The following is a 15,612-nucleotide window of genomic DNA, read 5'->3' as shown; positions in this document are numbered from 1 at the left end:
TAGAGTTAGAAATGGCTGTGGAAGTAAGGAGAAATTGAAGGAACTTACTAGAAAATTGAATCTAGCAAAGAAGGCAGCTAAGGATAACATGATGGTAAGCATAATTGGCAGTCATACAAATTTTAGTGAAAAATGGAAGGGTATGTATAGGTATTTTAAGGCAGAAACAGGTTCCAAGAAGGACATTCCAGGAATAATTAATGAACAAGGGGAGTGTGTATGTGAGGATCTTCAAAAGGCAGAAGTATTCAGTCAGCAGTATGTAAAGATTGTTGGTTACAAGGATAATGTCGAGATAGAGGAAGAGACTAAGGCCAAAGAAGTAATAAAATTTACGTATGATAACAATGACATTTACAATAAGATACAAAAGTTGAAAACTAGAAAAGCGGCTGGAATTGATCAGATTTCTGGGGATATACTAAAGACAATGGGTTGGGATATAGTACCATATCTGAAGTACTTATTTGATTATTGTTTGGCCGAAGGAGCTATACCAGATGAATGGAGAGTTGCTATAGTAGCCCCTGTGTATAAAGGAAAGGGTGATAGACATAAAGCTGAAAATTACAGGCCAGTAAGTTTGACATGCATTGTATGTAAGCTTTGGGAAGGCATTCTTTCTGATTATATTAGACATGTTTGTGAAATTAATAACTGGTTCGATAGAAGGCAATTCGGTTTTAGGAAAGGTTATTCCACTGAAGCTCAACTTGTAGTATTCCAGCAAGATATAGCAGATATCTTGGATTCTGGAGGTCAAATGGACTGTATCGCGATTGACATGTCTAAAGCATTTGATAGGGTGGATCATGGGAGACCACTGGCAAAAATGAGTGCAATTGGACTAGACAAAAGAGTGACTGAATGGGTTGCTATATTTCTAGAAAATAGATCTCAGAGAGTTAGAGTAGGTGAAGCTTTGTCTGACCCTGTAATAATTGAGAGGGGAGTTCCTCAGGGCAGTGTTATCGGACCTTTATGTTTTCTTATATATATAAATGATATGAGTAAAGGAGTGGAATCAGAGGTAAGGCTTTTTGCGGATGATGTTATTCTCTATAGAGTGATAAATAAGTTACAAGATTGTGAGCAACTGCAACGTGACCTCGAAAATATTGTGAGATGGACAGCAGGCAATGGTATGTTGATAAACGGGGCTAAAAGTCAGGTTGTGAGTTTTACAAATAGGAAAAGTCCTCTCAGTTTTAATTACTGCGTTGATGGGGTGAAAGTTCCTTTTGGGGATCATTGTAAGTATCTAGGTGTTAATATAAGGAAAGATCTTCACTGGGGTAATCACATAAATGGGATTGTAAATAAAGGGTACCGATCTCTGTACATGGTTATGAGGGTGTTTAGGGGTTGTAGTAAGGATGTAAAGGAGAGTGCATATAAGTCTCTGGTAAGACCCCAACTAGAGTATGGTTCCAGTGTATGGGACCCTCACCAGGATTACCTGATTCAAGAACTGGAAAAAATCCAAAGAAAAGCAGCTCGATTTGTTCTGGGTGATTTCCGACAAAAGAGTAGTGTTACAAAAATGTTGCAATGTTTGGGTTGGGAAGAATTGAGAGAAAGAAGAAGAGCTGCTCGACTAAGTGGTATGTTCCGAGCTGTCAGCGGAGAGATGGCGTGGAATGACATTAGTAGACGAATAAGTTTGAATGGCGTCTATAAAAGTAGGAAAGATCACAATATGAAGATAAAGTTGGAATTCAAGAGGACAAACTGGGGCAAATATTCATTTATAGGAAGGGGAGTTAGGGATTGGAAAAACTTACCAAGGGAGATGTTCAATAAATTTCCAATTTCTTTGAAATCATTTCGGAAAAGGCTAGGAAAGCAACAGATAGGGAATCTGCCACCTGGGCGACTGCCCTAAATGCAGATCAGTATTGATTGATTGATTGATTGATTATCACCCCAAATCTCGTATTCAATTTCAGTATTCTGGCTTTACTGCTGCTGGTTAAGAAAGATTTTCCTGTTTGAGACAAAAATGAAAATTTGATAGATTATACTTTGAACTGTTTCTCATTGAAAGTAAGGAGATCATAAAAATGTTTTAACAGGCACATCTGAACCGTTTTCTTTTTCATAAATAAAATAAAAACAAAAGTACTATACCTTCATCACATGGTGTATCAATATATTCTATTTACAATTAATGTTGTCAACAGTAACTAATTCATGAACAATATCCCTCTATGATTCTTTTACTTTTGTCCTGTTATACGGATTCAAATATTGAAGGAACTATCACATATATGTCAGCAGGATTCCAAAGAAGCATTCTTGCAGTAAAAATAATCACTTAGCAGCATAGTGACTAATAAAACGAGCAGATGGATCATCAACTTCCACCCAGCGAGGCATCCAGTAATACGGCATGAAGTGGCTTTGTTTCGGAAACGTCTTTTCAAAAACATCCCTAGAAGCAAAATGCTCAATAACAGTGCTTGAAAATAAGACACCAAAATAAATGTCATGACATGTTTTACAGTTGACTTTTAAAACTCAAGAACACAAGATGCTAGAATTTTCACAAAGTTCTCTCACAGGTTTGACTTTATTAACCTAAAAGACACTTACAAAAGATTAAATGGGAAATATTTTAACTTGTTGCTATTATCTAAGTATTCTTTACCAATGGGGAATCAAAGAAAAGTGATCACATTATGTAACTGTTTCCTATTTAAGACACTCACCGATAATATAAAGACTCCTTCGTTTTAGGCGTGCAATGTGGATACTTCGAAGCAGCCTTTTCTAAACAAGAATCTGAAACTTTTGATTCAATCATATCTTGTATTATACCATACAAAGGTTTCTTGACTGAAGTAACACCATCACTGGAATGAGAAGTCAAATTTGTAATACAGAACTAGAAGGTTTAGAAATATTAGTTCCTAGTTCCTGCTGTTTGCCTTTCTTCCATGTAAAAACAAAATGCTATCAAACCTTGCCAAATCTTTCCAAATCTTGTCAAACCTTCAGCAATACTGAACAATCTTTGACAAGATTTGACAACTTTTCTTATGAAAGAAAAATTTGATAGTGTACAACACGCTTTAATCTGACATAAAATGCAGTGAGGAGCAAGTTATTATACAGCACTATTTCATACGATTTTAAATCACATATACTTATTCGACTTAATTTTATCAAATGAGCACCCTGGCATGATACATTTCAATACAGTGAAACCTCATTAAGCTGTTTCTACAGGGGACAAGGAAAAAGAAAGTGTTAAGCGAGAAAACGTACTAATGAATATAAGAATATGAACTATCCAACAAGGATATGGAAACCTAAATACGATTTTTTCCTTTTCTGCTGGGGATTATAAAATAACAAGTACCGGTACACTGAAAGGTGTGAAAAACATCAGACAACAAGTAAAAAAACATGTGCACAGGGACCAACAAAACTATCGAAGTAATATTGCAGATCACGCTCTTTCTATAACAAATGTTACTAGAAGCATTTTATTTCGAAGCAGTGGGTTATTAAACATTATTTACTGGTCACACTCTTAGATGATGAATTGGAGGTTACACTCGACATGTGCATCTGCGAGGAGTGACTTTGGCCGCCACTTTTAGTCAAACAAATCTTTGACCAACTTGAGTGATCAAGTCGAAACTTGAAGAAGCGAATTTCAATATTCGCGACCTCTGCGCACTTATGCCAGTCCACTTTCTGACAGATTTTAATTTTGTCTTCATTATTAAGGAATTTTACAACATTTTCCGTATCCATAACTAGGCTAGTACAAGACAATTATGCACCACGCTGGTCAATTTCACTCAATTATGTTCCTAATCCAGACATGGGCTACCATATCACGTGACAAATATTTGCTACACTTCAGTGTACCACTCATTACAAAATACATTTCTACCTTCTGAATGCAATGCGAATTACAAGCACAAACAGGCTCATTCTGCTATTCCGCAATCTCGCTGCTAACTGGCATGCAAAACTGAACATTCCTGAGGCTCAGCTTGCTCCCCGAAAGAGCAAATTATCCTTTGAAGTTCAGAAAGGCCTTTTCCCATAATCGCGCAACTGTGATGATGGCTCTTATCCGAGTTGGAAATCATGTTTCTTTCAGAAGAGGTGACAAATACAGTAACAATTTCAGGTCTGGGAAAAATGTGATCACACTAAGCGGTAATAACAAAAATTTATGACATGATAAGTGAGGTATTTTTAATATAGATTTACTATGATGAGAATGGGGATATTGGATTTCCGACATGCTAAGTGTGAAAACATGTTAATGAGGAACGCACTAACAAGGTTTCACTGTATTTATAATTAGTAGTTGTTTGTCTTTGAAAAGATCCATGTAATTTTGTATTAACAGTAGAAGATAGTGCAATGTCCAGCTCTTTGGCTGAATGGTCAGTGTAGTGGCTTTTGGTACAGAAGGCCCTGGGTTCAACTCCTGACCAGGTCAGGGGATTTCAACCTCATCTAGTTCATTTCTCTTGCTCAAGGGTGTCTGGGTCTTTGGATTTGTCTTAAAACACACATTAATTTATATACCAACACATCATTCTACAAATCACCACAGAAACACCCGCAATAGTAGAAGTCCGTTATAGCGAGAATTCATAACAGCGAAAAATTCACTCGCTATAGTGGATTGTCATTATATGCGATTTTTGTATAAAAGTCGGAAAAACCCATACACATTAAAATTCAGTATGAAACGGCAATCAGTTTGTTCAAAAGTTGCGTTTCCGTAGATGATATCCAACTAACGGCTTACTTGTTATTTTTCGAAATTCGATACTACGTGAAAGTATATGTTTAATTTCATTCTGAAAAAATATAGTACCGTATTTCTCCGAACCCAAGACGAACCCCATTTTTTCCTTCAAAAAATTTAAATCAGGCTCAAAAAGTATTTTGTAAAATCATATGAATGCCTTTGTTCTACAGTAGGCCTATGCATTTCAGACTATTTTTAGATGCCGAACATTGGCTTTCGTCATGCCGTAATTTTTTTTGCGGCTGCAAAATTATTCTTTATTTCTGCGGGTTTAACGACCATTAAATTATAGTTGGCATAATAATACTGAAGAGAACCCGTTGGTAAATTTGCCGGCAATACATATTCCATGCGGCTCTACAATACGACGATCCATCAGGAAATTATTCTTGCTGTCCATAAAACTGTTACTTTTACTCAGCGACAGATATAACCAGCTACCGCTACACGCACGTCTCGCTTGCCGCCTAGTGATGTATAGGCCTAATCGCGGACGATGAAAGTCAACGAATGAGTTTATTGCGCCACGATATGGCCATTCCGCCCTTGCGATTTTCGTGCACATACCTCACAATTTCATCTTCGACTTCTTTAAAGCATCCTTGTTGCGGACCGCTGAATGCATTTTTTTGTACAGTACGCATTTTTTTAGCTCATTGTCTTCACGCTAACGCCAAATATTGGCTTTAGTTAGGCCTATGCTGTATTTTCTTGCGGCGGCACAATTACTTTAAATTTCCGAGTGTTTAATAACCATTAACTTAAAATTGGCATCATAATATCGACAAGAACCCATTGAAAATTTGCCGGCAATACCTTTTCCACGTTATCTTTACAATACGACTCTCCATCAAGAAAATATTCCTGCTGTCTATAAAACTTAATTTTACTAAGCGTCAAGTACAATAGACGTGTTATAACTCTGCCACTGAGTAACCGGCCTGTCTAAGAATTCGAAGGCTCGCATGTTTTGATGCCATTCTGCAGATTTGAGAAACGTTTTTGTAGAGGCTAACAGAACGTCATTCTCTATTCACTATTTCCCGAGATCCAGTGACGTTACAAACAGGCACTGTTCGCGGCTAGCGATATATAAGAAAGAGGCGGTCGTTTGTCGAGTTTCGTGTGTGCGTGGGTGTGCGGGGGGTGAAAAGAAGCAGCGTAGTTACCGCGGTAGTTGCCAGTGGTATCCATTAACTTACTGTTACTTTACATAAGCGAATATTTGACCTGCTTATGAACTTCAGCTATATTTGTTTTCGGCGCAAGATAGTGATGTTCTGTTTACTCTCTTGACTGTGATTATTGTGTTTTGAACATTTACTGAATTGCTACGTTATGATACAATGTTAATTTTTTGCCTGTATTCAATGTGCTAGTTGTTTTAAGATCTTCGCAAATTGGCTGATGATGACACTTAAAATGTGTTGAAACCGGTCCCATTAAACAGGTTGTAACTACTTTTTACCATCTTATTACGGAGTATTGAAAGGTGGATCCTAACCTATAATATTGTACATCTTACTGTTAGGCCGCGAATGCAAGGCAACCCTGGAGTTTTCGCATGCAATTCTGAGAAAAAAAACGTCGTCTTGGGATCGGAGAAATACGGTATCACTCCAGAGGTTTCTGTGGCAAACACTTCAGTTTTCTTCAAACAGCGTCACCTAACCTAACCGTATATGTATCATGAAAACATATTTGAAACGCATGTAGAGAAATGATAACCTCCTCGCTAAAAATTTACATGTAAATACCCTTTACGAAATTTAATTAGACGCGAGAAGATATGAACTATCCTCTGAAATCAGTGACGTACTCTGCCATATCTTGAGGTGTATCACATACTTAATTTCCGTACGGAACATTAAAATTAAGGGATCGTTTACCTCAGTCTTTATTTTTAACGAGTTAACAAATGCTATCGGCCACGTTATTTACACATTTATTACGAAAACGTGTTATCCTCTTTCATTTCGAATATTTTTAGAGAATAGCAGTCGACGGGTATTACTAATCGACTCCAACATCGCCTTCGAATGTCGACGAGAGAGGTCGCAAATGCACATAGTGAGAAAATTATACCGCACCGAAGATGATCGATTGCATTTTGTAGCGAACGTTTCAGTTTTCTTATTCAAACAGCGTCACCTATCCTAACTTATCCGTAGTATATGTATGGTGAAAGCACACTTCAAGCGCCAGTAGAGAAATGATAACCTTCTCGCTATACATGTTCATAATAGCTTTTCCGTAATTTATCCAGACGCGAGAAAATATAAACTAACCTCTGAAATCAATTATGCACTCTACCTTATCTCGAGATGTATCCCATTCTTACTAAATTGCAGTATTTAGCCTTAAAATTAAGTGGTCATTTAGTCAGCCTTTACTTTTAACAAGTTAACAACTGTTATCGGACACGTTATTTACGCATTTATTACGAAATTGTCCTCTTTCATTTCGAATTGTCCTTACGGAACAGCAGTCGACGGGTATTACTAATCGACCCCAACATCGCCTTCGAATGTCGACGAGAAAACTCACTAGTGGACATAGGGAGGAAACGATACCGAAGGTAATCGATCGCATGCAATATAATCGCTGGGGTGCATAAATATCGGGACCGGAGAAATCACGCGCGCTTAATTGCTCTAATAACGGATGCATCAGTGATAGGTCTCTCGCTGTAACCGAAGGACGACACACAGTTTAATATAGGAATTTTGAAGGGACAGAAATATATTGTCGCTATAACGGAGTTCTCGTTATATGCCGTACTCGCTATTGCAGACTTCTACTGTACATTCTTCCACATAGGATTGATACCAGGAAAGGAAATTGGCTGTAAAACTGGGCTTAACCCAAATACAGTGTTGACTTCAACTGCACAACTGAAGACTTTCCAAGGCAAGTGCAGCAGCGGAGATTTTACATAGACATCTGTAGAGGGGGGGGAATAAATTTCATAACCCTTATGAACTTGAAACACAAATGGAGGACATTAGAGATGAGAAATGTAAACAGATATCGATTCTGGACTATTTTGGTACGAAGCAGTGATTATGTAGTTTACCATATGGAATAAATGTGTGTTAATGTTGTAAATAGGTACAATAGCAGTAATTAAAATGTTCCGGCCACAGAAATAAAATGTACTGCATCGTAGATAATTTTTCCTTTTTTTTTTTTCAATCAATTTGTTTTACGTTGCGCCGACACAGATAGGAAAGGCCCAGGAAGCGGCCGTAACCTTAATTAAGGTGCAGCCCCAGCATTTGCCTGGTGTGAAAATGGGGGAAACCACGGAAAACCATCTTCAGTGCTGCCGACAGTGGAGTTCAAACCCACTATCTCCCAGATGCAAGCTCACAACTGCGCACCCCTAACCGCACTGACAACTCACCCAGTATAGATGATTCTATAGCTTTCCTACGAAAGATAACCGGATTAAAAGAATATATTACAGAATATTTTAACTACCTACTGGTACCCTTCTCCTGATCAGTGGATGAGCAGAATTACAAAGACAGTGCGGTATCAACAGTTAAATAACACTGGACCTTTGTTTGAGGTAAGTAATATGATTAAGATAAGTCTATTTATTATTAATAATGCATTTGTTGAACATTTCCCTCCTTTCCCTGAGCATGTTTACATATATAAGTTGTTTCCCATGATTTATACACCACCACCCCTCCCCGCTCATTTACACCAGTATTCATTGGGTCCTTTATAAAAGTGTAAAAGAGGGCTAATACTGTATTATCTTATGAGAAATGAAAGACTTCATAAACCTGGACTGAAATAATATATCTTACCTGAAAGCTTCTTTATGCCTCCACAAGATGGATGAAGGCAGAAGATCTGTTCCATCAAAAGCCGACCTTAACAGATGTTTCTCAATACCATTTTGTGGTTGTCTTGATTTAGGATCTAAGCCAAGGTAATAGCTGGTAAACTGCAAATCTAGGAAAGGGACTCGCAGTTCCAAACTGAAAGATAATGGAAGAGCATTCTATACTGCCGAGGCAATGACAAATCAGTTGAACAGATGCATACAACAGACAAGCAGTGGCTTATCAGATATGGACAGATCAAATTAAAAACAATGAATAAAAATTATGGAAGATAAGAAGCTAGGAAGGATCACAGGAACACTCAAAGTAAAAATATAATTGTAAGCTACTGCCAGCAAAAGGACCAACAAAAAGATATGACAAAATGAAATATGAAAGAAAGAAATGGGCAAGAAAAAACTCCAATTATTTACACACTGCTATGTTTACAAACAAACTCTCTTCTCATCAATCTATTTGTTCTAAGCTTATTACTCCCCAGTCCTCAAAGATCCTTACATTTTCTTTCTGGCTGCTCCAGATCTATTCACAGTCCTCAATAAGCTGGAAGCAGAAATGAATTGCACCTTCCAGCAGATTCAAGACACTCTTAGGACCAAATCAGCAGTCACACTTTAGATTTTACAACATAATCTTCACAGTAAGGAAAGTGGGTGTACACTTAACTGCCCCAAGAGCAAAAAAAAATCTGCGTGAAATTAGCTGGTCCACACTCAATATGTTCCATGTGGGGAGATTATATTTCTATGAGACAACATAAACAGCAGTTTTACTAGTTAGTTACAATTATAGCATGAAAGCATAGCACAAGTCATCAAAGTACTGTCTTTCATTCATTCCCATTAATTATAAAAATATACTGTCCAACTTCATGGCTAACTGGTTAGTACGCTGGCCTATGCTCCAAAGGGTCCGAGGTTTGATTCCCGACCAGATCATGGATTTTAACCTTCATTGGTTATTTCCACTGGTTCGGAGACTGGGTGTTTGTGCTGTCATCAAAATAGATTTCATCAAAGGCAGGGCCCCATCCTCACAGATGCGCAGGTCACACATGGGCGTAAACTCAAAAGACCTGCACCAGGTCTCTCCAGAGGCCACAAACCACCAATATACTTGGGGAAAACATATTTCCACATCACACGAGCATGGAACGTAGTGAATGAATTCAGGACCATTCAATCTGAACACCAGACAAACTTTAACCCGATTAATTTTATTACTGGAAGTAGGCTATGAACCTATTTACTTCAAAACAATATATTTCAATGAAAGATTTATGAATCACAAACAATTTCATCCTTTTAACTCAATGTGTATGTCCTTTGGTATATAATACCTACAAAATTAACCAGAATATTTTGCAAGACAAATTACTGCTAAATGTGATTCATAAATTATATCAATCTTTCACCAAAATTATAACGAACAAGTTACATCAGTGCGATGCAGCATGGCCAGTTATGGTTGCTAGCTCTTACTCGTGAGACAGGTGGGTTTGAATCCCCACTCGGCTATCCTTAAAATGGTTTTCTGTAGTTTCCTATTTCAACTCCAGGTAAATGCCAGGATGGTATCTTTCTCAAGGCCATGGCTGCTTCTTTCCCATTGCTAGCCCATACAATTACACCTACTATACACAAAACCAACACTCTCACACAGAGGTACATGTAGCTCACCCCCATGGAGTGTACCAGGAGAACTGGCAAGCCAAACGTCCTCGGACATTATATATATATATATATATATATCGTCATTGTGGCTAGAAAAACCACTATGTGATAATATTTCAGCTTAGAACTCTGACCAGAAAGGTTCAGTCATCTACGGTTCAGTACTGCACGAACTAAATCAACAAATTTTCGTTGTGCTGCAGGTCAGCATTTCTCCCCTCAACATTGTCACACAACGGTATTTCAAGGCAAAACGACGATATATTGTATTGCTACAAAAATCTTTTCTCATGACAGTCTACTGTATTAGCTACAATTAGATATAGATATTTTATAGGAAAACAATTTTTCCCCTTAATCCTTGCTTGGTCACTTTTCCAGCCTCCATTAACACAAAGCCAAATTATAGCATATAATGATATCCTAGTTAACTCTTGTTTATATTACTGTTGCTTGGATATATAATCATAAATAAAGATAAATATCTCATAGAGAATAGAATTGACGGATCTACAGTATATACTATACTAACTTCCCGAAGTTAAAAGTAAAATGATTCCACAATATAAACAGGCATGCAAGACTTAACAGATTCAGTACGGATCATGCGCTGGGTGTGTGACGCTGGTTTATAAGCATGTGCAGAGCACGTGCCTAGCGCGTCATGGGGCGGGTGCTAGGAAATTTGAATTAATCGTTTCCCGCATATTAAGAAAGATTCTCCTTGTCATCTCACACATCGTGTAAGTCCAATCTACCAGGAGGTTCATCCGTAACCAGATTTGCATGTGCGTATTCCATTTTCCACATATTTCCTCTCCACAGTTTCCATCATATGTCGTCATTCTTTTTGGGATCTTTGAGCAGCAAGACAACTCAACGCGAGGTAAGACACTGTATTTTCTGTTTATTATTACTTCAAGAGAATTACAAGTGATTCTGCTTTTGAAATAAATTCCACTACTGCGATAAGTTCAATGAAAGGACTGAACTTGTAATTGTCATTTATTCTTCCATCATATTTATGAATAACAGGAAAGAACTTTTAATAATTGTTTTTGACTAAGTCATGATCCTTATGTTATTTTATTTATACAGTGAAACCTCGTTAGTGCGTTCCTCATTAACACGTTTCCCCGCTTAGAACATCATAAATTCGAAATCCCAATTCTCACCATATTAAATCTATATAAAAATACCTCACGTATCGCATCACGAATTTTTGCTATTACCGCTTAGTACGATCACATTCTTCCTGGTCCTGAAAATGTAATTTGTCATCTCTTGTGAAAGAAACGTATTTTCCAACTCAGGTAAGATCAGTCGCCACAGTTGCGTGATTACGGAAAAAGGCCTTAAACTTCGGAACTTCACAGGATAAGTTGCACGTTCAGTGAGCAAGCCGTTAGCCTCAGGAATGTTCAGTTTTGCTTGCCAGTTAGCAGCAAAATTGCTGAATAACACAGTGAGTATATTTGTGCTTGTATTTCGCATTCCATTCAGAAGTTAGAAATTTATTTTGTGTCGAGTGGTACAGTGAAGTGTAGCAAATATTTGTCGCGTGATAGGGTAGCCTTTATCTGGATTAGGAACATATAAACGTACCTATCACACATCATGAATTTTTGCTATTACTGCTTACTACGACTATGATCACATTTTTCCTAGCCCTGAAAATGTTACTCGTCATCCCTTGTGAAAGAAACATGATTTCCAACTCGGGTAAGAGCCGTCGCCACAGCTGCGTGATTACAGGAAAAGTGAGCCTATTTGTGCTTGTATTTCACATTCCATTCAGAAGTCAGAAATTGATTTTGTGTTGAGTGGTACAGTGAAGTTTTGTCGCATGATACGGTAGTCTATATCTGGATTAGAAACATAATCATGTGAAATTGACTAGCATGGTGCATATTTGTCTTGTGATAGCCTAGTCATGGATATGGAAAAAGTCATGAAATTCCTTACTAATTGAGACAAAATTAAAATCTGTCAGAAAGTGGACTGGCATCTGTATCTTTAAGTACGCAGAGGTCGCGAATATTGAACTCACACCTTCGAGTTTCGACTCAATTATTCAAGCTGGTCAAAGTTTTTCAAAATGGTAGCCAAAGCTATTCTTCCTGGTTCTTCCTGGTTCCTCCTGGTCCCACATGGTTGAATGTAACCAATTCATTGTCTAAGAGAGTGACCAGAAAATAATGTTTAATAACCCACTGCTCCTAAATAAAAGGCTTCTACTAACAATTGTTTTAGGAAGAGTGTGATCTGCAATAATTTTTATTGGCCCCCCTGCGTACGTTTCCATATTTGTTGTTTGGTGTTCTTCACACATTTCAGTGTACCAGTACTTGTTATTTTATAAGCCCCAGCAGAAAATGTTTTCATTTTGGTTCTCTCGTGTTTTTCACACCTTTTAATACTTTCCCCATGTTTAGAAATGGTAGATAGCCTATAGTTTCACTGCACCCACTGATACACGATGTAAAATGCTCTCAGGGTTCGTATCCCACTGTCGGCAGCCCTGGTTTCCCATTTTCACATCAGGCAAATGCTGGGGCTGTACTTTAATTAAGGCCACGGGCCGCTTCCTTCCCATTCCTCGGCCTTTCCTGTCCCATTGTCGCCATAAGACCTATCTGTGTCGGTGCGACGTAAAGCCACTAGCAAAAAAAAAAAAGCTCAATGTCGGAAGAAATCATATCTAGTGTTTCCATATCCCTGTTGGATAGCTTTTATTCATATATTCAATAGTACATTTTCTCGCTTAACACAGTCATTTTTGTTGTCCCCTGCAGACACGTCTCAACGAGGTTTTACTGTATTTTGTTCAGATGGTCAACAATGCAGTTTTTTCAACATCATGAGGTCCACCAAATAAATGGCGTGCTTTGACAAAAGAAATAACACCTCAGCAGTTGGCAGTTTTGCAATTATAAAGATTGAGACATAAAACTGTATAATAGCGAAGTGTAAATATGAATATTATGTTTGTAATCATACTTCATGCATTTGTTTGCTATCCGCAGTAAATAACATACAGTAATCTACCCACGCGCCTGGCAAGTAATCCGCTTAATGACCGATTTCAACCACCATGCGGTTCATGCACCAGGCGTGGGATAAGTCCAAGGGTTCGATGCAACTCGTCCTAATAACGTTCAAAACTCTAATTATTACAACTTTTAAAGAGTTTCACACAAATATTTTGCTCAGGTTGGTTCCTTTACAAATACGCAGCGAATGTGTTAACTGTAGCAGACAGCAACAGTTACAAATTCCACACGAGAGATGTCATAAAATCTTACCTGTGAGCTGCAGTTGTTCTATCTGCCCTCAAACCATCAAACAGGTAGATATCTTTCAGTAATCGCAAACTCTCTTTGTGAGCTGCTTCACTTGATGGGGCATTTCGGAAGTAGATGTATCCTTGAGCTAGTTCATCAGCTCCTTCACCACTGAAGATTACAGTAGTGTCTGTTTTCTCCAGTATGTATTTTGATAACAGATACATTCCTATGTGAAAGAAAATGTTTCAATTGTTTCAGAATAAATAAGTAAAGAATATAAATTTAATAGGAAAAGGATAAATATAATACGTCCAAACATTATGCTGAAATACACTGGTTAAAAATGCTTAGTAATAATGTAGGCAGATCAATTGATTTTACTTTTTAAAACCCTCGATATCACTGTTCCATGAAATGTAAAATCCCATTCATAGAGATATTTAAGAAATCACATTATCAGCAGAAATGTTTTTCAAGAACCCATTTGCATTTTTTCATTTAAAATATTTACATTACTTAATATCAAAGTTTTACATTCTACTTTCATTTTTTCAAAAAAATCTGCAAAATTCTTCAATGAATTAAGTACCACTGAGCACACAACATAATTCATCTAACAAGAAGGCTATTCACCAAATTGAAATGACAATGTATGTGAAAACCCTTGTCTTAGGACACTATTAGACAGGGAAACTTATTGTGTGCAACTAGTTTATGAAAATGCTCAGAAACATCCGTTTAAAAGAAAGCTATTACATGAGGCAACTGCAGTTGCATGGCCGGCAATTAGATATGGACAGTTTTGGGCCAGGAAACTGCATGCTGGGCTGCATCTGAGCTTTGGCATTGTTTCAAATGTAACCTATTACACTGTGCAATCAGTTTCAATGCACACGAAGTCTAGATGGCTCATATCACATCAAAACAAAACCTCAATCAGTTGTGAAAATGAATTGTGTGCATGTTTCAACAGCGAGTTGGAGGAGGTAATGAAAACTGATGACAACAGGCAGGAAAATTACAAAAGAAACAAAAAGGATAAGGTGATAAAAAACCTAATAAAGTTAATTGATCCATAAGTCAATACAGAAGACTTGATATGTGATCTAAAGAAATATCTAGCATTGTGGGACAGCAGAAAGGATTAATATTCCAACGAGTGAAAAACTGAATGTGCAACAATTTCTTCCTGACTTTGAAGGGATAACTATGCTATAATTTGCACAAATTTTGTAAAATCTGACATGTAAAATTTCAATATCTCTTAATGTTACTCTCAAATTTTACAATTTACAGTTCAACAGATTCCGTATGGTTTCCTTTCCCTTAGTGCGAGTTAGCTGTTACTCTGTGTTTGCCTTAAAATCAATGTATTTCCTGGTCATGAGAAACCATTTATATTAACTACCAACATACCAACAGATGCACGGATAGTGGTGATATCTGGCGTTTCAAGGTGATATATAACCTTGTCCAAGACTTCTTTGACATCATCTGGAGTGAAGGAGACCTCATGATGCTCTGTGCCAATATGTTTGGCAACTTGTCGGGCAGCAAGGATATCTGGGCTCTCGCCCATACCAATTGCAAAAGACTGAAAAATGCGAAAAATATTTCAATGAACTACTGAAAATTCTAAGCTATGGACAGTATCAGAATTCTTTACTGGCTTCATCCTTTAGAACACCACATACTAGAACAATTTTTTCCTGGTACCAATTAAATGATCCCAGATGGGAACTATCAGAATGGTTAGACGGTCATACTTACAGCTCTGTATACTGTCTACAATTTTCTGAATTATAATCCTACTCCTAATTTTCCAAATATTTTAATTCCATTTACAAATGAATTAGTCTGTCATTCAGCAACATTTTCTTCCTAGTAAGATTTTTGATTTTTCAAACCGAATGATGATTTGCTACTTCATTTCAGATTGTAGTCAATGATACCATACACAAAACTATAAACAATATACAGTAGAACGCCTATTTAGCATTTTTCCA

The 15,612-nt window shown here is 37.3% G+C and overlaps 1 protein-coding gene across 5 annotated transcripts in view; it reads right to left on the bottom strand.

Annotated features, from left to right (window-relative positions):
* Positions 1-15,612, bottom strand: part of AsnS (asparagine synthetase) — a 91,742-nt gene that overhangs the window by 8,909 nt on the left and 67,221 nt on the right. For 4 of the 5 annotated variants that reach the window (XM_067149756.2, XM_067149759.2, XM_067149760.2 and 1 more), the window contains exons 7-11: positions 15,023-15,200; positions 13,625-13,832; positions 8,608-8,781; positions 2,712-2,855; positions 1,939-2,434 (exon numbers count right to left, since the gene is read on the bottom strand). In XM_067149756.2, coding sequence (XP_067005857.1) covers positions 2,314-2,434; positions 2,712-2,855; positions 8,608-8,781; positions 13,625-13,832; positions 15,023-15,200 — 825 coding nt within the window. In that variant the 3' untranslated portion in view covers positions 1,939-2,313. Of the gene's footprint in view, positions 1-1,938; positions 2,435-2,711; positions 2,856-8,607; positions 8,782-13,624; positions 13,833-15,022; positions 15,201-15,612 lie in introns of those variants that run through there. The other variant, XR_010860536.2, reaches the window with a different exon arrangement.

The sequence above is a fragment of the Anabrus simplex genome, chromosome 6, assembly GCF_040414725.1.
Source record: "Anabrus simplex isolate iqAnaSimp1 chromosome 6, ASM4041472v1, whole genome shotgun sequence".
Taxonomy (NCBI): Eukaryota; Metazoa; Arthropoda; class Insecta; order Orthoptera; family Tettigoniidae; genus Anabrus; species Anabrus simplex.
This window is presented reverse-complemented; position numbering and strand designations above follow the sequence as displayed.